Below are 26,201 nucleotides of genomic sequence, written 5' to 3'. Positions count from 1 at the left end.
GAATAACATTGCTTCCTTTTTTATTTATTTTAGTTGCTGCCATGACTGGAGTAAATGGAGATACAAACGGTTCAAACACCAATGGTACGACCTCAGCCACAGATAAGGGCTGTTGGACCATTGGACTCATCAATTCCAAGTATAAATACCTCAGTGCTGAAACCTTTGGATTTAGAACTAATGCGAATGGTAAAGCTCTCAAAAAGAAGCAAGTGTGGATACTCGAACCCTCAGGCAATGGAGAAAGTGTTGTTCTTCGATCCCATTTGAATAAATATGTTGCCGTTGATCAATTTGGAAATGTTACTTGTGATCAGGTAAGAGTTTTTTTTAAATATATATATATAAGTAGATAATCCTTTATTGTCTTATATTGATCTTTTCCATTAGGAAGAGAAAGATGAGACGTCCAAGTTTGAAATCTCAGTTTGCGATGATCAGTCTGGACGATGGGCCTTCAAGAGTCTTTCTAGAGGATATTTTTTGGGAGCAAGCTCAGACAATTTAATTTGTTCTGCAAAATCACCAGGTGACGCTGAGCTCTGGTTTGTTCATTTGGCTGCCCGTCCCCAAGTTAATTTAAAGAGTATAGGGCGCAAGAGATTTGCCCATTTGTCTGAGAATCAGGAGGAAATCCATGTGGAGGAAAATGTACCCTGGGGAGAAGATACCTTATTCACATTGGAGTTCCGAGAAGGTGAAAATAAGTATGCAATTCATACCTGCACAAACATGTATTTGCAAAGAGATGGAAAATTAACTTCCGGTCTTAATAAAGTGAGTTGATAGGAGTCATTTTTATGTATTTATTTTACTTTTTTATTCATTAGGAATGCTTTTTCTCGGTTGAATATCATGGTGGCTACATTGCGCTTCGTGACTATGATGGACAGTATCTTTCTCCCATCGGATCCCGTGCAGTACTTAAGACTCGTTCTAATTCTGTGACGAAGGATGAACTATTTTCATTGGAGGATTCATTACCGCAAGCTGCATTTGTTGCTGTTTCTAATTCAAAGCATGTTTCTGTTAAGCAAGGTAAATTTAATTATATAATGTAGCATTCTGAATACATACAATTATGTGTGAGGTGAAGAAGTTCCTATCAAGAATTAAGATGAAGAATAATTTACTTGTACAATACTTACACATGTGGCCCGTCAACACAGAAACAGAATAGAATTATATCATTCTCCATTTCATTCAAAAAGGATAACACGAACGATTAGGAGGGGGAAATTTTGTAAAAATGAATTGAGACAATAATTGAATTTATCTATGAGCGTAGACTCCAAAACTGATCTCCGTTTTTCTCTCAGTCATCTGAATTCTGAAATATTTGAGATTATAGTAATTCGGAACTATCGTCATTCAGTTATTTTTTACCCTTAAAACAATCCCCCAAATTAACAGTAGGATTAATAAAACTGATATAATAGTGTTTTTGTCTATTCTGTATCCTGTTCTGAACTTGATATGTTTCCATTTGTAGGCTTAAAAATGATGAAAAACAACACTATTCTTTAGACACTTATAACTTAAACATAATACATTTATAGAAAAATATTCAATGTATAATTTAAAAAAAGATCTATTTAAATAATATGCATCCCCAAGGATTTTTGTTCCATTTTGTAGTGATCCCATTTTTTATGGGACTGTACTAGTAAATAATCAAGATTATCATCATATTTTTTTCGATTTCAATGCCAATTTCATGAAGTCATACCTTGTAAATGGAAGGTCGAGGCAATCGAAGGAAGATACTTATAACTTGATCATCCCTCTCAAGAGATGTTCGGATCCCAAATTCTACGAGGGACCACGGGAGGAGAGTTCATCCGAGGGAAACTACCATACCTCATAAGGGGGTAGAGTGAACTCCTTCCTTGAGAATGATATCCCAGGCTCGAAACAATAAAGTGATCCATTCACGATGAGTAGATAATTTTAATATTTCAAAATGGGATCACTTAAAAAATACAAAGTGGAACAAAAATCGAGTTCAGAACAAGATACAGAATCAATAAAAACACGAATTTTATATAAGTATTTTTAGTCTTACTTTTAATTTGGGGATTGTTTTAATATTAAAAATCACTCAAAACAATAATAGTCCCGAATTACTATAATCTTAGATATTTCATAATTAAGATGACAAAGAGAGAAAATTAGATCAGTTTTGGATTCTACGGTCCAAGATAAATTCATTTTGTGGCTTGGAATTTATTCGTACAAAATGAGTGTTCCATTATCTTATTACAAAATAGCAAAATAGCAAACATTTATCGTCACAATGAAAAGTTATTTTTATTTGAAAGGCCTTAATATTGGGGACATATTTAAGTCCCCAATAAATCAAATAAAGTTAATCTTCTTTCTTAGGTATATCAACTCATCACAGAAGAAGTATTATTCTATAATTGAGCAAAATATGTATATGAAGCATTGCACTGGCTATATGTATATTTAGGGTTGTATCTGTCCTTATTTGTTTGGTTCTTTGGACTGTTAGTCTAGAACTGATAAAGAAAAGAAAAAAAGAATTAGTTGAGTGACGTCATGATGGACCGAACTTGTATCTGTTTTAGGACTGAACTAGATGCGATTGCAGTCTCTGTTCTAAATAGGGATCGGCGCAATACTATGTATATTGAATATTTCTCCCTTTCTTGATTTGCGTTAACAACTGCATATTATATGAATTGCAAAATAATATGTATCCTTGGACCCTTATGATTTACTTCTTCTTCCTAACAATTGAAGAAGTATAAATACTCCTTGAAAGAGATATACATTAAGAAAATTGATGAATAGACGAATAATAACACCTTGCAAGATTTTTAATATGTATATTAATAATAAAACAAAAGTATTGTTAGAGGTTGTTAAAAAAAGTATACAAATTAAGTCAACCTTGATCTAAAGAATAGTATATATTTTTTCCTTAAAATTAGTGTATGTACGGGTAGAGCTTGTTTTTTAAATTTTCGAAATGTTTCTTTTGGTTCAAAGCGCTAACTTTGAGTCGTTTCGACAAATATTTATAAATATTCAACAGTTTATTTGTTAACAGATTGGCGGGAAAACTACTATTAATTTAGCTACAATTGCTGTTGTTTTGAATAAGTAAAGACTATCTAGAAACTCATACCAACAAATAAAATATTTTTTGATAGCAATTTTGTTGTACTTAATTTGTAATTTTAATCAAAAAGTTGTAAAAGTCTAGTAAATAGATGATTATTAAATTATTATATTTAGTGATGAAAATTGGGTGTATTTTTTAGCTTTCTCGTTTTTTTGGAGTTGGTAAACTGAAGAATAATTTTCTTTTCCTAAGCTGTTGTCATGATTATTTCATTCCCGAGGAGTGAACTTATTTTTCTACTAAATTCAATTATATTTAAAACCCGATGGATTGAGGATTTGTTGCTGAATTATAATTGTAAGTCCTTGTTGGACTCAGAGTATAGTTGAAGATCTACATTAGAGTAATTCTTGTCAATGTCCTTGTTTATTTCCTTCTCCTCTCGTCACAACTGCTTATTGCTGATTTAATGAAACGTGATCACAGCTAAGCTCCTCTTCTACAAAAAAAATTTCTAATTGTTATTGTTACCATGTTGATTTTCAGTTTTTTTGTTTATAATGCCCAAAATGCTCCTGATTAACATCACTGAATGTATTTCTAAACGACTCTAAGTTAAAAAATGATATGTTTAAACCTTACAGATCCAACATTTCGAAAATTTAAAAAAAATAATATCCACTCTAATATATTTGTTTATTTTAAAAGCAAATTCAAATGCTTAAGAAACATCTCATACCTTTGACTACACCGTTACGAGAGTCACATGTATACAACAACATACTTAGCAGATAAACAATATGATTCGTCCATACGTACTTAAAAATGTAAAAATATTTTCGATTCTTAAAGGATAGTAATATTTGGAAAAAAAGGGAAATGAAAGTAGATGTAAATAATTATAATTATGACCACCATATGTGTGTGCCTTGATAAAAGAGAAAATTTGCTCCCCTCAATCACTAACAGATTCTAATAATTCATGAAAGAAGAATGATGGATATTACAAATTATATTCTTATTAACTAAGTAACATACCGCAAACATGAGTCTTATTAAGAATATATTTTGCTTCTTCTTTGTAAGTAAATTATGAACATCTCTTTCTTGGATTGTTCTTAAAAATAGATATGTACACCTATGTACCGGCTGTCAAATTACTACATATTTCCCCATCGCCCATCAAAATATATCCAGTGCACTTAATTGGCATGAGTCAAATGGTAAATTTGATTTCTTACGAAAGTATAATTGCCTATAATTACGAGCTCAATGTAACAACCCCTTACACCTAGATAATGGATTCTAAACGGATCCTGAAGGCGATGCAGACTTTTCTCAGCATGACCTTGTCTATTGCATCGATAAACTCTCATAGCATTATTTTTGTCATTAACATGTGTCCAGAAACATTTGTCCTATGCCTAGCTATCGAGTGAAAATTGTAGCTATTTGGTATTGTACCAAAAAGAAAAAAAAATGCGATTGTTAAGGAACGGCTGAGTCATATTGGCAGTGTGAGTAGGAGCAACATCTTTTTGCAGGACTACCATTATCATCAAGAAGATTGTGCACAGTCTTTCTGTCCACACTAATCAATTTGGTACTTTTATGAGACTGACCATCCCCATTTTCTCTAGGGTCTTGTTAGATCGAAACTTTATTCAAATAAAGTGTTGTTTACAGGGATGCCACTCAAAATTTTATAATATCCATAGTTCCCTCCCCCCTAAAAATCCCAAGAAAATTATAATAGTTTACAGAATATCTATACAATTTGACCCTCAGCTTGAATCAGTTATATTTCATATTGTTCTTCACCTTTAATAATAACTGCTGATGAGTGTATTTTTTATGTGTTTTAAGCTATTTTTTTTTATCATTGATGAACATTCCCTGTTTCAAATTTCGTTATTAAGGCTATAGGAGGCTGCCAGTTCGAACATGTTCTACTGTTCTTTCTACTATATATTTTTAGGCTCAGTTAAAATCTGAACGAGTTGAAAACAACTAAACGAGTAGTCAACTTTTAACTCTTCAGATAAACAAAGTTTGTGAATATATGATTAATATAATTAAACGAATCTAATCAACTGTTGTTGCTTGTATAAATTCCCAAGATTTCAATATTTTGATACAAATAATGTAACGTCAATATACCAAGATCTTGGGATAAATCCCCAGGAGTGGGATTTCTGTTTTTTCTGGTCTACTTTTCAGTAGTAGCAGAATTTTTAAAATTGACTAGCGTAATCTGCAGTTATAGTCATTTTAATCATGGGAAATAGTTATCTGACACCCAGTATATGTATATAAAACGTATTCAATTACATTGTAGATATGTTTTGAACGCCGTTTCTTTATTAATTTATTTAGTACACAAGGGCTATCCCATTTACAGGGTTTGGCTTCTTTTAACGTTCGCTTTACATAACCACTAACGTACATATGCACAAATAAAAAGTATATTGATATATAAAGTAAGTTATTTAGCGATTCATCAACATGAAGTCAAAATACGATAAATTAGGAAAGGGGTTTATTTTTACCAGGAAAAGCATAAGAGCAATGATTTCATCAATGTGGTCAATACAAAAATATCAAAATAACAAATAATAATCTTATCTGTAAAAATGAAATTTTGTTTGCCAAGACTAGAAAATCAATCAACAGAATAACAAGTGAATCGTCATGAAGTACCAAAGGTCGTAGTGACCAAGTTTCTTTGAAAATAAAATCGATTCAGTTTTTGTCTGTTATTAAATAATGAAAACATGTTTGTTTTCCTGAATTTGAATGTTTGGCGAAAGTTCTCAGTCCCAACCCTGTTTCCTTTAATTGATTAAATTTAGATTGTTTAATGTATATTTATAAAATAACTATTATTTTGTTAGGTGTGGATGTTACTGCTAATCAAGATGAAATCTCTGATTATGAAACATTTCAAATGGAATATGAACAAGGCTCTCGACGTTGGTACATCCGTACAATGCAAGATAAATACTTCACGGTACAAACAGGTGGAGGAATTCAAGCCAATGAGAATAAGAGGTAATCATATATTAATAAGTATTGGCTAATCTGCTAACATCTTTTAATTTACAGATCTCCCAATGCCATGTTTGATGTAGAATGGCACACTGACGGAACAATTTCTTTCAAAGCTAATAATGGAAAATATGTGGGTATCAAGAAATCCGGACACCTGTTTGCTAATACTGATGAAATTGAGGAAAATGCAAAATACTTTTTTTACCTTGTGAACCGACCCATTTTGGTTCTCAAATGTGAACAAGGTTTTGTGGGATATAAATCTACTGGATCAACTAAACTCGAGTGTAATAAGGCAAACTATGAAACTATTATCGTTGAAAGATCAGAGAAAGGATTAGTACATTTTAAAGGTCTGTCAAATTTATAATTTGTAACATAATTTGACAATGACTATGATTATTTTTTTTCACTTATCCTCTAGGACAAAATGGTAAATATATAAATGCACGGAATGATGGACTCTCTGCTGATTCCGACTCTCCTAGTGGCTTCTATCTAGAACTCAGAGACCCTACTCGAATGTGCATTAAGTCATCGGACGGACAGTATCTCAATTCAGAAAAGAATGGTTGTCTTGCTCTTACAAGTACTGATATAGATGAAGCTACTCAATGGGAATACTAAATGCACTGCCTCGTCATCCACCTTTTTTATACATTTATACATATACAATATCTATAAAGTTTTTAAATTTTTAATTTCTAACTATATTATATATATAAATATCACACTTGTCCACTCGTCAATAGAGGGGGTATACATCATATTCATAATTCGTTCAGTAAAAGGCAAAATTGGCTTGTTTTTTTTTTATTAAAAAAAATATTATATATCATTTGCTGCATCATTTCTCTAAGTCAATTACAATCTTTCTTCCAATGGCCTTGATGTTTTTTCCCAAATTATTATCAAAAAATTTATAACCAACATAATAAAAAATAATAACTTGACCCCTGTTGTCATCCCCTCAAACATCCTTAATTAAATGTTCTACAAACAAAATTAAGAAAAGAAAAACAGAAACTCTGAATTTCTTTTTGTTATATATAAATATAATAGCATTTATATTATAAATTTTTCTTTCATTACATAACAGCCAAATAATAAATAAGAAGGCACTTAAAAGGCTCTGACTTTTTCATTGCTACGTACTAAAATACTTTTTGTATCTATATTTTTATTTTTCATCCTTGATTCTTTGTTGTACTAATGAAGAAATAATGTTGACACTTCTCTTATTAATAAATAGGATGTACACACTTATTTTTCAATGTTAAATTTCTACGAGTTTCAAAAGAATAATATTATGTAATTAAGAAAGACTAAATACATGATATTTGCGAAAGTATGAATGTATCAATTCTATGCCCTGGAGAGTTTATAAATGTCATTTCTCTTTTGTGTATGGACAGGGATGGATTGGCGTACTTCATCCACATAAGCTAGGTTAATATCCGCATAAATAATTTCTTCCTCCACTCCAGCTTTTGAAATAACTCTTCCCCAGGGATCTATAATAGAAGAATGACCCCAGGCTACGTACTCTGCATCAGGATCTCGTGCAGGACTATTCACAGCAACATATAATTGGTTATCTAATGCTCGAGCTCTAGCCAGTAGTTCCCAATGAGCTGGCCCAGTTGTCATATTAAAAGCACCTGGATATATTATGAGTCTGCAGTCCTCGGCGTAGAGTTGAGCTAGTTCAGGGAAACGGATGTCGTAGCATATACCTATTCCAATGTTGCACCAAGGAGTTGGAATGAAGGATGTTGAGTTTCCAGGATTTAGAATTTGGGACTCCTTAAATGTGATTTTGTTAGGGATGTCAATATCAAAGAGGTGCATTTTACGGTACTTGCCAAGAAGTTCTCCATCTGGAGACCAAATTGTACTCGTATTAAAAAGTGTGTTCCCTTCAGACTCTGGAATTGAGCCACCTATGAGAAATACTTTATTCTTGCTTGCCATGCTCTGAAGGGCATTGCAGCTGGGTCCTTGAGGCACTGATTCGGCGTATTCAGCAAAATATCCAGTTCCATAAGGAGAGTTGAAGCATTCGGGAAGACTAATGACATTAGCTCCATTAGATGCAGCGGTTGCTACGGCTTTACTTGCATTAGCGAGATTAAGAGTTTTATCACGTCCAACTTTTAACTGAATCAAGGCTAATTTAAACATTGACTTTGCCATAATTAAAACTTTCAAAAAACCCAACTATTATCAGTTCACAGAGTAAATTTGTGATAACTCATAATAACTAATAAGTAACTGATAAACCACAACCAAACGACATCTATATTGCATTGATCAAGTTAGCAATTAACTGTAAAAATCTAAGTAGGACCTCTATTGTAGATATTCAACATTATATTTCTACTTTATTATTTCTTTTAAGACGAAGTTTCCTATTTGACCTTGAAACTACATTCCTAGCAGTAATAAGTTTAGACATTATGGTCAAATTACCTGAAAATTATCTCAAATAAATAATTATTTTAAATCAAATTTAAAAATCTATCCGACAATATATCTCGATAAGATGATTTTCCACAATGGACCCAACAATTACATGTCTTCCAAACCCATTGAATCAAGTAAAATACATCCTATATCTACAAATATAAGAAAAATCATTTTTGTACTTTGTAATAACTCTTATGACTACAAAAGTAAATCTATATTCTCGAGACTTTTGGGAAGAAACCTAATTACATAGGATATAATACGTAATGCGAGTAATATGGACAACATAGGAATTATTCAGTCATGTTATCTGGAATCAGAGGTCTGAACTCGATTTTCATTATCATTGAAGATAAATAATTAGTTACTTTTGTCAGTATGAGTAATTTAAAATACTTTTATTCACAAATAAATTTATGTTGACGTTATCTTTAAATAACAAAACACAATAATTTTTCAATCGTCGCAACACAAAATTGAAGCTTTTGAATTTCCATATACCAATTACATAATTAAAAAGGATGCTTTTCACGGCATTCACTGCATCTAAAATAAGAGTTTAAACCATAGTACGATACAAACTTATCAAATACATATTCATAATCGTTAAAAAAATTGAACACATTTCCATCATCCAAATTCACAATATAAAAATTAAGATATCCTTCTGTCTTCTTAAAACTATTAGTAAAATGTATTTTATAGCATAAGACGTCCATTTGAGAATAAAGCCTGGACTTTGCTTCAACAAATATTTGTAATGAGGATTTAATGAGCTGATTCATAGAGAGTTTTATCCTCTTTGCTGGAGGTTCATCCTGTAACAATCAAAAGGGATAATTAATAAATGGGTTTCACATGATCATATCATGTGTCAAAATAGTATTTATAGTCTAATTTCTTAACAACAAAAAATCCCACAGAGTAACCAAAATTTCAAACACTTGTCTAGTTAATTAAATAAACTACCGGTCACGTTGACCGGCACCATTTTGGAAAAACTGGTAGATATATATATTAACATTTCTATTTGGGTATATGTTGTACTTGTGGGTATAATGGTACGAGTCAGGATTTTGTACAAGTACCAACCAAACAAGAGATGAATTATTTTAAATGAAGATTTTTTAGAACTTGTGATAAATATATTATGTAACGATATCAGGAACGTCAGAATTATTTTCAAGAGGAGGTGCATAGCAATAAGAAGTATTCAATTTTTTTAGAAAATACAAAAATTAGAGAAACCCTTCATATTAAGTATTATATTGTAAATTAAGAATCTTTATTCGTGAATATCTAGTTGAGGAATCCATACTTGTTTAAAATATGCTTTAGTTTTCTTCCTTTCCCTGACTTTCAGCAATCCTGAAAATTTTATTTCAGCTAACCTTTTAGTTAGTCCTGCTCATGTTCAATCAGAATGATACTTTTTATTTGTTTACATTATTTTAAGGTATATTCCTAATAATTTTTTATTTTACTTAATATAAACTAATGCAGCTAGCAGAACCAACGTCTTAAAATGAAATTGCTTTAAATGTTGGATATATTTAGGAAAGTACTAATAGTAGTCCTTCATTAAAACAGTATTTTTCGACTTTTTAATGAAAATTTATAATTGATAAATATTCGGTGAGGCATTTAATAATTAAAATGGCCACAGTTACATCACTAGGAAATATTAATATCTAATAAATAAGTAATTTTAATAGTTCAAAATGAAATGATAGCATCAATATATTTTATAACTTTGGTAATTAAAAAGACAGTTATAAGTAAGTAAGACGTACAAATTGCGACCTGACCAATCGGTTTATACAAAATTAAAACTTGTACGAAACGTATCCAAAATATAGTTGTACACAGTGCCACTAGAACTGGAAGACTTATCCCCAAATCACTTTTTTTTAAATAAGAATTAAAAATTGTATGATTGTCATATAATCAATGTGTGACGTCATTTTATGAAGCTATTCTCCATTTAAAAATGAGTTCCGGCGCCCCCTGTATAGAGCATTTTCACTGACGTCCTAAATTGTATCATGATTGATAGAAACGCCATCTTGGGGGTTTAAAGTTGATATTTTTACTACATAAAATGCACACATTTCCAAATAAATCTTTATTTAACTCCATCAAATGGCTTTATGAATAAAAAATAAACATTTGCATTGAATACTACTTAATACAAATGATACAACACTCATATATGAATAGAATTAAAATAATATGCAGTAAAAATTCCCAAAAAGGGAAATATTTGTACATTGTTTTCCTATTTATCGATTAGGGACAAGAAAAGTAGGATAATTAGATAAAAATATCGTATTCTTTCTATTGTAATAGTTAACTTTTTCACGTGACGTCCCCATTGTTAATGTCTGTCATTTTGGGAGGCTAAACGTTCTATACACATAAACTAACTGATTAAATTTATTTGAAAATTTTGAGGTCTTTTTCGAGCCTGCTCTGTCTCATGTTCCTTTAAATCCTCAGCCACCTCATGAGTCAATCTCCATCAGAACAGAGCACATAAATCGTCTAAATCCATGAGAATGCTGAATCTCTGTTGGATCACATACAGTTGAACTATCAAACTCATTCTTATTTATATTAATTCTTGAGTTATCTGTCATGGCTCTCAGCACCTCAGCATCCCTTTTATCATCATCAAGCAAGTACTCCAAGGTAGACTGTACGTAACCCAGAGTCAGGTACCAACCTAATGAATAAGGGTCTATCGTTTGTCATTTTCAACAAAACATTCACAACACATTCATAGGTAAGAACATTAAAGATTGAAATCACAACATTGTCCCTCCTGCCCCCGCCCAAATTTTAATTTATCCTGTTAAGCTTATTCATTCTTTAATTTGACTGTAGTTTTGTAGTGATAGTTTGAATTCAAATTATAATATCGTATAATCATAGTTTTTTTAAAGGATACCCATAGAATTCTGGATACATGATGTATGAAATAATCATGCATGTAGCTCATTCTTCTCTTAGAGGAATGGAGCACTGGCGCCGAACAGGAAATTCGCACCAATGAATTGAAACCAAGGATTAAATTGATCTTTGAGCGCATAATCCAAAACAGATCTCAGATTTTGATTCTCACAGTCATCTAGGATTACAGTAACTCGGGACTATTATCGTTCAGAGTCATTTTTCACTTGGATATTGAACGGAAAAATGAACGGCGTCCAAGCTTTGCGTTCATTTTTGAACGAATGAACGATGAATGGGGAAAAAATGAACGATGAACGGAGAAAAAAATGAACGGTGTTCATTGTTTAATGTTTCTAAGGGGTCATTATGTAATTATTACTTTATAAAGATTACTACTTTTTTTTTCATTATGGATATAATTATTATTGTCTTGGGGTCCCTAAATTAAATTAATTTATATTAAAAAATTAAGAACCTGATTTTGTGTGTACATTGATTACTTTCTATGAAATATCTCATATCGCACCAATTGCAAATCACTTGATTATGGAATGGTCGTGTAGGAAATAGGTATTCTGGGTTAGGTAAGAGTGCAATTTTCTACATACCCATTCATTTTTTATTCTTTTGGTAAATATTTTTTTTAAATTTAATATAATTTAATACAATGTAGTCAATGTAGTGTAATGTCAAACTCATTCATGGGAATCCTTATAAATAATATGTAAGGTAGCATTTTTTCGTGCCCTGATAAGATTTATCTCAGATTTTGTATATTCAGTGCTATGCTGTTAGGACCAAAGAGGGCGTAATAAATAATGTTTCAAAATTTTATATAATTTAAAAAAAAGATATTTTTGGTTTCTCTACTTCCGATCTACCTCTGAAGTCTGAACGAAAGATTATTCTATTTAAGATTATGAGATATCAACTCTGGACGTAACCAATCAGTTCCAGAATTCTATTAAAAAAAATATAATAGTAGTTGCTACAGTTTCCAACACAGAACCCTATTTTCTAAAAAATTCTAAAAAGTAGTTTCTTTTGAGGATTATAAACATAATGCAAATCAACAAAGGACCCTATTTCCAAAATTCCTTAATTTTAAGGGAACTCTTAATCGTTGATTGGCTGATTTAATTCAAGTATTTACTGATAGTAAAAATAGATCAAAAGGATAACTTATATTTTGAATTTTAATTACTTTATTTTTAAATTGATAATGGAGGTTCTTTCTTTAATTTAAATACTATCTATATGAAAATCAAGCAAAGTTTGTCCGTCTCCTTGTCTTTGAAGGACTCATTTTATACAAACATTTGTAGCTAAAGCTCAGAACTTCATATTTAAAAAAAAAAAATAAGTACCTTTGTGGCGCTTCAACATAAAAAGAATCTTGAACAAAATAAAGAAAATAGAAAAATCCCAATTTATTTATTTACCTCAAATATGCATTCAACCCAATATTTAAAAAATAAATATTCAAAACAAATATAGGCTTTGTATTCCAATATGTGAGATGAACTAAGATACTTCATAATTTTTGCTATGGTTATACTTCATTTGATTTAAGATATATATTGGTCCCGATTTGTCTTTCAAATAAAATCCGTCAATTTTTATTATGACGATAATTTTTTGCTCCTTTAAGTCCAATTTGCAATACACCCAAAGGATTAATAATAATAATTTTTGATAGAAATTGACAATTATTATATATTAAAAAAAATGAATGTGACTTTAGCACCAAGCATGTTTTTTTAAAACAAATTCCATATACGCCTAATAAGTAATAATTCTGAACAATGCAGTACAGTACCCTCTAGTACATTTATATTTACAAGCTCTGACTTTACAAGATTTGTTGCCATGTAGTCGTGGGAATATTCAATTTTACCGATCCCAGAAGAAGTTTATTTTTTCATATTTGCTTTTTTTGTAACTAAGCGCGCTTTTTATTAATTAAAAAAAATAAAGTACTTCTTATTCATTATTTGTATTAAAATAGCCAAAGATTACATCATTGATATATAATTTAATAATCCACATCCCAGTACTGTAAATCCTTCATTTAAAATTATTCATCTCATTTTTTAGTTGCATCTTATACAAAATCTTTTGTTGTACACATTATTAATATATAAATACTCAAAAAAATTATAAATATTAGTGTGGTGTTTCGGTCTGGAAATCCTAAGCCGGTCTGAAACCGTTATACAGTATTATGGAAATAAATTTTTTTGTTTAGTAGAAGTGTAAGAGAAGTTTCTTTTTTTCAGCAGTACAATAAATTATATGATTATGAGAAGGAGCCATTCTAGCACCGAGGAATCAATAAGTTAATAAAATCATTGGAGATCTTTTATGTGAAATTTCCTTAAGAACATATCAATCAGTTGACCAGGTAATAGATACAAATGACACATTACACTATCCAACCGAGATTCTTAATTCTACGTAGCTACATAGAATGCTTCCAAATAAGTTGTCATTAAAATTTGGTGTTATAATAATTATAACGGGATAAAAAATGCTCCCAAACTTCGTAATGATAAAAGATTGATTTTTAAAAAGATGATGTCTAATCTTTTAAAAGCAAGCATAATTATGGGACACTTAGCTTGATATATTTTTTATCCATCCCTTCACCGTATTAAACCATTTAATTAAAACTTTTATGAAACTTTAGTTTCTTGTGTTTTGAGTTTTTTTTTCTTTATTCATCTAGAAAAGTTACATCATACAGATATAACTTTTATAGATGTTTTAAGCTTTGTTATGAGCATTAATAAGGTTCATGGTCAGACATTTCGAGTTGTTGTATTGGATTTATAAAAAAATGGTTTTATCATGATTAGTTATATCTTGTATGCTCAAGAGTTGATAATAAAAAGGGTTTATATATATTAATGCAAGAAGGAAATACAAAAATATTGTTTAAAAAGAAGACTTCAGTGTCCTCTAAAACTCAAACATTAGTACTTAAAACGTTGAATGGAATCCATGAAAAAGTTGATAAATTATCAACTGCTTTAAGTGGTCCCTACCCACCAGTTCAGAGTACTAGTACTTTTGAATTTTAGCATTTCCTAGGATTATATCCCCGCGTGCTCCTTTCTTCATTTATTTTCGCTCTTTTCTGTTATACCACTACGAGTCATATGATTATAAAAGTAGCTGGTTTAACCGAAAAAAATCATATAATAATTAAATTTCTGAGTAATAGGAATTAATAATGGATCTCTTCAGCCAATCCAACACCTCTCGATAAATCTTGGACGACAGCAATAATTCTGTCTTAACATCTTATCAAGAAGAAAGTACCATGGATGTAAACCAGGAAAAAGAGTCCCAAGAGTGTAAAGATCCCTTAAGAACTACTTCGAATTTATTTCTCTGACAAAAGGATCTAATAAGAAGGGGGACTATTCCAATATAAAATACTCTTGTATTCTGTGCAAGCCGAGAAAAAAAATCAGACTAATACTAGTTCAAGAGCAAACGTTGACTGTCACGTTAAATTACAGCATTAAGAAATTGTGGCCGAGTTCTTAAATCTTCTAGAAAATAATACAATGAAGAAAGGTAGGATCTTAAAATACTCAAGCAATGAATGCCCAACCCTCTGTTCTTAGATATTTAAAAAATGGAAAGTAATTTCAATAAATTGTCCTGGGTTTCATAGTCTAACGTCAACAAGAAAGTTGTGAAATTCATCGTGAAAACTGGACAGGCTTTTCGAATTGTAGAAACATCTGGCATTTATTGAGCTTTTGAATATCATGAACCCTACTAAGTAAGTCATGATTAGGAAGGTACTCATGGCAAAATTAGATAGGCAATTTCAAAAAATGACCACCACAATTAAGGAAGACCTAGTGAAAGCCAAACACATTATCTGCGATATCTGGAGCAGTGGACACAAAAGATATTTAGGCATGACTGCCCATACCCTTGACGCTGAAACATTTAATAAAAAAGTTATAGTTTGGCCTGCCAAAGAATCCAAGGATCCCACACCTTTCACATTGTGACCGAAGCTATCCTTAAAATCCTCAAAGAATGGAGAATTTAATGGAAGACGATTGCTATGGTGACTGATAACACCTCAAACTTTAAAAAAGCATTTCGTCTTTACGGCAAACAATTTTTGTACTATGAGTCTCCGAACTTTCCAGCTGAAGAATATGGAGAAGTGGAAGATGAAAACAAGGATGGTGTAGACCTTGACGACCTTTTAGCCTGAATGACACCACAAAATTAGCTTCGGGACTTCCAATGAATTTTAGGTATGTGCTTCATAATACAAGTTAAACATATCTTAATTCCTTTTTTTAAAATACCAAAATCTATGTCTAAATAATCTGACCAAGCAAATTTAAATTAATATATAAGCAGTTTTTCATATAAAGGGATAAAATTTAGACAATTAATTTATTTGCAGATGTGCTCAATTTGGTAGCAAAAAATGACTGCAAGAAGGCTCTGAAGCCAAGAAGTGGAGAATATACAACATTATATTATCCTACCTTTTCTAAGCTGACAAAAAAGATACGGAATTACTACAACCAATCCACAAAATTATCTGACACCGTCAGCAAAAACTTCTCTAAGGCCATTATAACCCCTACAGTAAAAAGGTGGAACAGTGGGTATGATTCTCTCCAACGTATAAGGAAAAAGAAGGACAAGGATCCCAGCTCTTTCCAATCCGTCCTGGCTGCTGCCAATGTCAGACCATTCACGCCCCAGAAGTACAACTTCCTGGATGAATGGGTAAATGTAATTAAAACACCTTAGAACACCTGCAAGGAGATGAAGCTATGTTTTTGGGACACCTCCTTCCGACAATTCAGTGTCTTAAAAGTTACATTGTAGAGACCAGGGAGAAAGTTGATAAATGCAAAATGTTGACTGTTTATAAGTATAGACGTCTATTTTAAATTAAATTTAACGTTGTTAATTTAGACATACAAATGAAATATACCTAAATTAAAAAATCTGATTTAAATAAAATAGAAAGATTTAAGTTCATACAAAAGACTGAACTAAATGCATTTGAAGAACATAACTCATATGTATGAGCCGTTAGATAAGAAAATTTGAAAAAAAAAAAAACCCCGTTTAGTGGAGGTAAAACAGATTTTCTATTTTATTTAATTATAAAATTAACTGCGAAATGGTCAGTTTTTGCCATGACATGCTTTAAACAGTTGGTCGATGGACAAGGTCTGACTGAATTAATTATAACAATGGTTTGATACTTTAAAGAAAAGGAACGAATGAACGGAAAAAGGGTGAACGGGACCAAGCCTGATTACTCATCAATATCATTAATAGAGAATGTCTGTTAACGGCGCCTTCATCTATATTAATAAAACAAAGTCCATCTGTATGTATGTGGGTATGTATTACGTACAGTCAATTTTGAGTTTAGAATTTGATCTAAGAAATTATTTATAACTGGACTAGATGTAAGCGGTGCCACGTCTTCTTTAGTCTTAATTTTACTACATAAAGGGTGTGTTGTTCATTTTGGCCGAAATTGATTACGATTCATGCTGCAAAACTATGTAATTTTTTACTAGACAATGACAAACACATTTTGATAATTATAGACTCAAAGACGACCTCAGGATGAAGGAGTGTCGATCAGGACTTGACTAAGTACATAAATGCTCCAACACATTCGATCCAAACGATTGATTTATTAAAATTATCCATTGGGTCTTAATAATTGATTGATAGACTGACTCATTATCTTCATAAACATTTTTTCTCTTTCTATGAAATTTATTTATTGAGTGGTTATCATGATTTTTGTTCTTAATGGCGATTTTAATGGCGGTCCCAGCTAACTGTTGAAACATCCTCATAATGAAATAGTTTATTTAATATAATTATTAATTAATCATTGCAATTCGTTGTAATTAATACAATTTTTATCTTTTGAAATTGGAGTACCATGAATGGGAATCATAATTACATACAGGGTTCAGAAGCAAAAAGCGGACTGTTCGTAAATGCTAATTATATAATTAAAATAGAGAGGTTCTGTTATTTCCCCCTGCATATTCTGAATTTCCTGTCCTTTATGCATAAGTAAACAATTATAAACATTTCTCAAATCTTTCATTATGGGTGAGCAAGAAGTAAAAAGGCAGAGGACATCGTGAAGTACTCCAGGAGCCTCATTTTCAAGGTGGCCAAGATGAAAAATACCTCCCACGGAAAGAAGGAAGTGGGGGACACAAATTGAAAAGGAATTCTGAGTTTCGGGGGGACCTGAAGAAGAAGATCAAGACCCCATTAAATCCATGAATCGCCTCTCTAACGAGTTTGATATGGACGATGGGACAATCGGGAGGGCTGTAAAGGAGGACTTGGGGTTGTCCTCTTATACAAGGACCCCACGCCACCTGTTTACGGACACTCAGAAGGAAAGGAGACTGCAGAGGTGCAAGAAAGTGTAAATTATTTAAAAAATAAATATATAGGAATTTGAATATAATTATAATATTTTCACCACACTATTTTAAATATAGAAGGTTTTCCTCTTTATAGCAGTAATCCATTTTATTCTTCCAAAATCATATAATAGACAATTAATATTAACAAAGGCCTTAATCCATTTATATTATATGTCTCGCCCCCCCCCCCTCACTTTTTAATGATAACTTTACATAATATAACACGAAGGTTTACAATTAGTGTTAATAAAATGAGTGTTGCCTCGGTTTGGTAATACCTAACGTCGTTACCTTTATTATACCACTCATCTTTTCTTCCAAAAAGGAACAGAAAAAAGGCCAATAACTAGTTAGCAGTTAACCAATTCTTCAAAACTATAGAATTATTATTTAATAATTGTTCACAACTTTAAAGGGGCTAATTCTAATTCATTAAACTAACGTTCATAACACTGATTAAGATTTTAAAAAAATGCATTAACATCGACAGCTCTCAACAAATTAAACATTATATTTTTGTGTTAGCGAGGTACACCCTCACATTTAGTCAAATTTAGACAAGAGAAACATTCTCTTATAAGCAAATTTATCTCAGATATAGATATTTTACCCCATAAACATGATGCTACAAAATCCGGATATGTGTAACTTTTGACGTAATTTTTACTTTAAAAAATCACAAATAGACAGATACAAATATTCTTTGAATCCCCTCTGGCATTTTTTCATATTCCTACACAATTAATAATATAATAGACAAATGAACTAAGATTATTTAAATTGAAGAGAATAATAATTAATCTTCTATAGCATTAATAACAAAAAAGTGACTATGAAATCAATGTACTTAATTAATCAAAAAGTAGAAATTTCTTATAATACTTAGGATAAGAGGATAATTTATTTTGGAACCGACGAGTTGCTCTAATTCGAATATGAAGTACTTTGAACAAAATGGTTCTCAACCTCTGATGATTTAAGGATATAAGACAAAAATATAAGTTCATTGATTAACTTATTATTAATATCATTGACAATGAATAAAAAAACATTAGCCCTTAAGCTTTTTAAAATAAAATTATAACAACTATCTCCTAATAAAGAGATATAAATCATATCAAATGGGAATGACGAAAATGAAGTGTCAATAAGATTTACAACAACATAGGTAAAATAATAAAGTAAGGTATCTTGACGAAATGAAATATGAAAACTAATATAGACAACCAATGAATAAATACATTTTAAATAAATATAAATCATAATAATAATTGAATAGTTAATTAATTAATTATCCACGCCAATGTCTTCATCTTCAGCATCATTGGATTGATCGTGTAGAAGAACATATTCCCGCGAACTGAACCCAAATTTTAATACGTCCTTTTCTAGAACTTGAATATACTTATGAGGCTCCATTTTTTTATTATTGATAAAAGTTCCATTCGCAGAATTAAGATCTATTATATATGGTCTAACCCGTTTTCCTATGGAACCATCCGGCTTATTGTATTGAACAAGACGATATTGAAGAGCAGCATGCTGCTTAGAACATGAAGGATGATCTAAAGGTACATCTGCAACTTTTCTATCTCTACCGAGAAGATACGAAGATTGTCTATGAATGTATAAAATAGGTAGTTCTTCGTTTCCTTTAAAAACATATAAACGCCACTTGGTTCTAGGACGACGGCAATCGGGAGGCTCAGTATACTTCACTACAACTCCATTAACAGTATTGCTATCTTGTGCTAATTTCCCCGTAATATTTAAGTTGGGCTGTTCTTTCTCATCGACGAGGTCAATGTCTAGAAGAACAATGGATGGACGTGAGGGTAGTTTTTGTTCATGAACACTAGATATTTTGTCCATAGGACGACAAGGACTCGACGATTGTCGATGATGACGACGTCTTCGGCGTAATCGCAGATAGGAATCTAAGCTGGACTTAGAAGATGATGACCTTGAGGAGCTCGAAGAAAAACTAGAAATCGAACGACTGGACCGAGAAGTTGAACGTGAGTAACTTCGTGAATAAGAACTGGACGACCTATATAAATGAAAAGTAATAATAATAACTGTTATCATAAAAAATAGATGGATTCAATACCTCGATCGACGACGCCGACTACCACTACTACTGCTACTACTCCGGCTGCTGCTTCTCGAAGAATGTCTTTTACTCTTTCTTCTTCTTCTTCGTCTTCTGTGAGATCTAGATCGCGATCGATGTTTGTCCTTTCTATCTCGTTCTTTGCTTCTTTCACTTCGAATTTGTTTCCAATGAGATCCTTCTAATTCCTTTACCGTGTTTTCGACATTAATTGGACTTCCAGATAGGTCTCTAAACTTATCGTGCTGCCATTTTTGGCCTGGGTTTCTATCCTGCTTTTTTTCTTCAGGAGAGCGAGTGAGTAGTCTATCCGCTCGACGATGTGTTTCTGATTCCATACCTCTTAGAAGAGGAGACCTACGTTTTCTATAATCTCTTCTTCGAGATTCCAGTCCGGGTCGAGGTTTTTTATTTGAGGATGATAATAGTGATGAATATTTCCCATTTCTATGATAACCCCCATTTTCTCTTGAAGTATCTTTTCGTCGGCGATGATTTCGAGAAGGCGAGGACTGTCTGTTCATATCACCATTTCTAACTACACTAACTGTTCCCTTTCGAGATGATGAGTTTATCTTATCTGGTTCTGACTTTCCTTCAATTACCTTTCTCCTTGACAATCGTTGTTTACTGGATGATGAATTGTTAATTTCTTTAATAGAATTGGTCATCCCTCGGGGAGGTTTGGAGGAGTGCAAAGTGGATCTGACATGTACGTAATTATTATTATTATTGTGATTACTCATGCGACGTTTTCTCTTTGAACTACTACTATGATTTCCCAATGGAGAAGAGGAATGTCTTCTCCTTCTAGATGGTGGCGAAAGAAGAGGAGGAGGACTAGGGGGAGAGGGAGGCCGTGCACGTACACCTAACCTATCCTTAATGGACTTCCCACGCTTATTGGATCGCATTGGGCTTCGACGTCGATCCCGGTCACCCTCATCCTCACTTAAACTTGGAGTTCCTTCATCCGATTCATTATGAATAGTAACTCGAAAATTTTCGTATTTCTTCTTGGGTACTGGGCCCTTTTCCGGCCTTCTAGATGCATTTAATTGGTGATGATTCCGATGATGTCGGCGGCTACCCTCCTCTTCCTCAGAGTCAAAAACCTCTCCTTCTGAGCCATCATCTGAACCCGAAAGTTCCTCTACACTGATTTCGTCTTCTTCTTCGGACGAAGACAGCTCAGGAGTCCCTTCTTCATCATCCTCTTTGTCCGAAAGAAGAAGCTTCGTTTCTTTATTTTTCTTCCCATAGAAATGTTCGTATTCTTCTTCGTAACTGAAAGACAGAAGAAAGTTGAAAAATATATATGATACTTTATTATAGAAAGTGTGGCTATCTAAGAGTTAGTGTTAATTTTGTCAGTCATGAAGAAATGAAATGTATTCGTCGAGGGCTGTTTTTTGAATAACGATAACGAAACAAAACATTTTTTTAACGTTTCGCCTGATTAAGACTAATCATTTATTTTCTAGACGAAGTAAAGACTAGACTATAGATGACGAATTGTAATAAAATACACGAAATTGACAATTTTGGAATTCATCGGCAATTTTAGCCTCTATTAATGAATTTAGGATAAATAGTGTTTTTACTGACGTCCTCAATTGCTTCATAGATAACTAAAGGAGACAGCATCTTAAATGATAAACACTGGTATTTGAATATAATGAAGGTAATATCTACTGAACATCCCTGCAAATGCCTAGATTTGTACATTTTTTTCTTGGATCAATTATGGACGATAAAAATAGGACAATTAGAAATATTATTATAACTTATTTTTCCCCACTCTAATAGTTAATTAATTATCCTCAATATGGAAATACGATTATATATTGATGTAATTAGATAAATATTATTAATCTTGATAGACATGGACTTAGTTTAATATGAATGAAATAAGGGGAGCTTGGACTCTGATGGAATTGCGAATTGCGTTACCTATTGAAAGGGGGTCCCTTCACACTTCGCGATGAGACGTTGGGGCCACGCTCTTCTTCTACTCTTGCTTGGATGGGATAGGCTGAACCTGGGCTTGGACGCCTATGTTGAGACATGGAGGAGGAAGGGGTGTTATGGGGGTGGTGATGTGGACGCTTGTGGGAGTGGCCTGGGGGTTCAAGGACTTTTCTCTCATGATGGTGATGATGTCTAACGCTTAGAGCCAACTTTTGCCTGTATTTATGATATTCCTCGGGTCGCCCATACAGCCGATAGTATTCTTCATCCCCAAAACCAGGAGGAGGAGGTGGAGGGACCCGCTCTATCATATCTTCAGACATCATTACTCTCCGCGACAACCTCGACCAGGATCCCTTTCCAGTTCCTTCCTTCTTTTCAGCTTTTCTGTTTCTTATTCCTTCTATCGGCTATTATAGCCTGCTGTGCTAACGCAGGGAACATCCAAATAAACAAGGAACACACTCTTTCTTTATACTTCACGTAAGTGCAACTTTATTTTCTCATATTCATAAAGTAAATGCAGTCAATTAAAACTTTAACACCTCATATCCTACTCATTTCAATATTTCATTACATTGCTTTTAGAGACAATTCAACCATTAAGCAATTATCATTTCAATATGTATTATATATTTTTAATTTAGCCCCATTTTTATAATGAAATACATATATTATACACTTTGAAACGGAAGACTAAATAAAACTAATGCACGATTGCATTAAACTTTTACAAAAATACTAGCAGTTGAATAATTTTTTGAACCACTTTTCCTTTTTTTATTTGCATGAAATAGGCTGTTTGCCTCAGAAACATAGTTTTAGGCTTAGATATGGAAGAATTTTGATACAAATGGATTGAAAAAGTGCTGAGTATGTGGTCATTACCCATTATAATCTTTAAAACCATGTTAAGAAATTGATTTTCTCTTGCTTAATTGCAGAAATGGGCTTACATACATATTGTGTTATTAATTATTAAACAAAATATTAATTATTACTAATAGCGTTCATAATATATATGTTTCATTGTTAAAAATCAAATCAAATTAAAAATACTTGATACATGATGTCATTGTTATAATAATTGTTAAATGGTTGAAATTTCAATGTAAAATAATAATTTATTTTTTAAATTGGTTAATATATGAACTGTTCAAGTTTCAAATGACAGCTTTTAATTTATGAATATAAGAAAATTCTTTTGCACTTAAGTCAAAATAAGCGCACGCCAAAAGAAGATATTGTTCCTTTTTGTTTTCAGTATTCCCTGTGTAGCTATACGATTGTCGATTACTAATTCTCTTTTTCTTCTTCTTTCTTTCTCTTTTTTTTCTCTCTCTCTCTTTCTTATCCCCAATTTAATATTTCTCTTTCCTGTACTTATAATAAATGTCAATACTCTGACATAGTAGAGACGTCATTTTCATTGATATAAATTGTAAAATATTTTACTATTTAAGAATATATATTTATATTATTTCACAACTAAAATTATTAATCTGGAAGATCTTCCCAGTATCTCCCAACCTTTCCTTTTTTTCCAATCAGAGAAAGAAGAAGGGAAAAGGGCCAAAATCAGTTGGCAATTTGCCAAGATCACACTCTCTCCAACTGATAGACTGTTACTTATTTAAATTTTAATAGAAGTGCATGATATTGAGTACTAATTTAACAAGATATAATTCGATTTCAGCAAACTAATTTTCAACACTAATATATAATTTACAAGAGGGAATAACTGGTAGTGATGAAAATTGTTGGTATTTTGGGCATGTTAAAAAAAAACAGAAAATCAATATGGTGCCCCTGAAAATTTGAAGACTGCTTAGGAGAAGAGCAGCTGAACTGTCATGACGTTTCATCAGATCAACTCATAGAGATAAAATCACTAACCTATATAATAAAAAAGTTATTAATTATTATATAAATCGGTGCATAAAATACAGAGTGATGATGTGAAGGCTGCCCAGTACTTAATATTAAAAATATTTTGCCTTGGGATATTTCGCCTTAAAATATAAGTAAATGATATTTATACGTCGTAATGATAATGTATTACCATAAATATATAAATTTAAGCATGTCAATAAAGTATTTTTAAACAGATCATTTTATTAAGTATATTAATATTTATTCCAATTTTTTTATTTAACTATAATTTTATTTAGTCTTTCTAAATATTAATGATGGATTTGGGAGATTATTCTGACAATAATTTAATGACAGCATAGATAATTATTGATTCCTAAATTGAATAAGATTTGTGATAATGCTCCGAACTTTGGTCCTCTGAATTCTCTGACTTTCACATTTTCCCAAACTATATAATTTTAAGCCCGCATAAACTTTTGAAATATATTTAATTAGTGTGAATATATGGTTTGATCAAAGAAATGATAATAATAGATTTTTTTAAACCTTACAATGGCTGTCCTTATTGTGATGTTTACTTAAATGTAATTAAAGATAGTGAAAGATATATTATATTCTAGTCACCTAAAAGATCAAAAAGTAACCGAGTCAATGAGAGTCACTGAACGGAGAGGAAAGAGTTGTAGACGTGGAATTAGTACAGACATGTAGTTTATTTGTTAAAAGATCAAATAAGACTAAATAAGTGAATAACTCAAGAGGAGAATAAACGGTACGGATGGAAGAACGGACGTTTGTTATTCATGCCAGTAAATATTAAAAGAGATCAAGAATGTACATTAGACTCTTTAAAAAAGTATAATAGATTATTTTTTTTTATTTCCAGAAAATATATTTTGAATCATTTTTTTTTTCTAAAAAAATATTTTGAATTTTTTTTCTTTAATATAAACTTTCATTTCTACATATTTTTTAACATCTGCAATTTATCAATATAAATAAAGTCGAGTTTACTGGATGAATGTTTGTGCAAAGTTTAATCTACGTTATTTTTAATTAAAAAGTTTCTTTATGCAACTAAACTAACTTCTGGTGTCAAGGGCTTCCGCAGGATTATTTTTAGAGGGGGATTGGTTATTGGATTAATTTTTGAAAAAAAATAAAAAGTTAAATTTTTTTTATAGCATTATCACGGGATTTAAAAAAATTCAGCTCTTAACCGCGATAAATTTATGTTTGAAAAAAATATTGCTGCTGAAGTAGTACACCTTTTTGTAATTAATGAAAACAATGTATTCAAACTTCACCCTGTTGAATGTTATAGATCCTAAAAAAGCTGGCCTATCCTATCGTTTTAAGGTCATTTCGCTATATTGAAATAATTAGCTATTTAATTATGACACATTTACTGAGGATCGCGAGATTTATTCATCTTATGTTTAACTTATTAAATAATATTATTTATTAGGAGAGGGTGCCTGCGTTGCAGGTAGTGTTGAGTAGGTTCTTATTTATACGGTCCGGTCCAGTCCTGGGACCGGTCCTTAATTGTCGTTCCTTGGAATTTTTCATACAAATGTAGATGGAATATTAAGCCAAATAAGATATATGAGATATGTACAGAGTTGCCTAGATAAATCCGGACAAAATTCAATATATAATAACAATGGTATCCTTGCATTGAGTTAACATCAGAGTATCTCAATTAACAGGTTGCAGTCTTTTTTATAATATTCTTCCAATTTTTTATCAAAATAAATACTTAGAGTCATGGAGCAAACCAAAAGATAAAGTTGTCATGCCTGAGCAGAGAATACTTCCCGGATGATAATTTAGGTAATTCCATGTTGCATCTGTATAGTTCTGAAAATAAACCATTCACCCATGTAAAGTGGACCGAAATATCTTCCTGGCATACGGTACTGCACCTGTCTATTCTTCTTGCCACACAATTTGATAAACATAAACAAAGAAGTATGTGCCACCGAGTCAAAAGCTTTTTTATATGTTAGTCATTTGGTTGAATGCCAGACAGCTGGAGAAGTATATTGCATTAATTGCTCAAAGCCCAATATGTAAGCCAAACAGGAAGTAGATTGAAAGACAGAGTGAGAGGACATGTGTATTGCATCAAAAGAGGAGAATATGCTATTGGAAGTGATTCAGAAGTTCAACACAAAGACAGCAGGACTAAATAGGAAATCAT

General features: G+C 31.7%; 3 protein-coding genes across 7 annotated transcripts in view; 1 reads left to right on the top strand and 2 right to left on the bottom strand.

The window, feature by feature from the left end:
* sn (fascin domain-containing protein singed) overlaps positions 1–7,304 on the top strand; it is a 53,188-nt gene extending 45,884 nt beyond the window's left edge. For all 5 annotated transcript variants that reach the window (XM_040715840.2, XM_040715842.2, XM_040715841.2 and 2 more), the window contains 6 exons: positions 34–317; positions 391–777; positions 831–1,038; positions 5,986–6,142; positions 6,197–6,495; positions 6,567–7,304. In XM_040715840.2, coding sequence (XP_040571774.1) covers positions 34–317; positions 391–777; positions 831–1,038; positions 5,986–6,142; positions 6,197–6,495; positions 6,567–6,769 — 1,538 coding nt within the window. In that variant the 3' untranslated portion in view covers positions 6,770–7,304. The remainder of the gene's footprint in view (positions 1–33; positions 318–390; positions 778–830; positions 1,039–5,985; positions 6,143–6,196; positions 6,496–6,566) is intronic.
* Positions 6,945–8,464, bottom strand: LOC121120971 (omega-amidase NIT2). Its single transcript, XM_040715843.2, has one exon. It carries the CDS (start codon positions 8,336–8,338, stop codon positions 7,508–7,510), a length of 831 nt encoding a protein of 276 aa, XP_040571777.1. The 5' UTR covers positions 8,339–8,464; the 3' UTR covers positions 6,945–7,507.
* A 10,570-nt stretch (positions 8,465–19,034) lies between these two features.
* Positions 19,035–22,569, bottom strand: LOC121119627 (uncharacterized). Its single transcript, XM_040714344.2, has 3 exons — positions 22,103–22,569; positions 20,147–21,436; positions 19,035–20,086 (listed from the first exon to the last, which is right to left on the bottom strand). The coding sequence occupies exons 1-3, from the start codon at positions 22,444–22,446 to the stop codon at positions 19,324–19,326; spliced, it is 2,397 nt and encodes a 798-aa protein (XP_040570278.1). The 5' UTR covers positions 22,447–22,569; the 3' UTR covers positions 19,035–19,323.
* Between the last annotated feature and the right edge of the window lie 3,632 nt (positions 22,570–26,201).

Source organism: Lepeophtheirus salmonis, chromosome 6 (assembly GCF_016086655.4).
Source record: "Lepeophtheirus salmonis chromosome 6, UVic_Lsal_1.4, whole genome shotgun sequence".
Classification (NCBI taxonomy): domain Eukaryota; kingdom Metazoa; phylum Arthropoda; class Copepoda; order Siphonostomatoida; family Caligidae; genus Lepeophtheirus; species Lepeophtheirus salmonis.
Note: the sequence above shows the minus strand (reverse complement) of the source record. Positions and strands in the feature narration are given on the sequence as shown.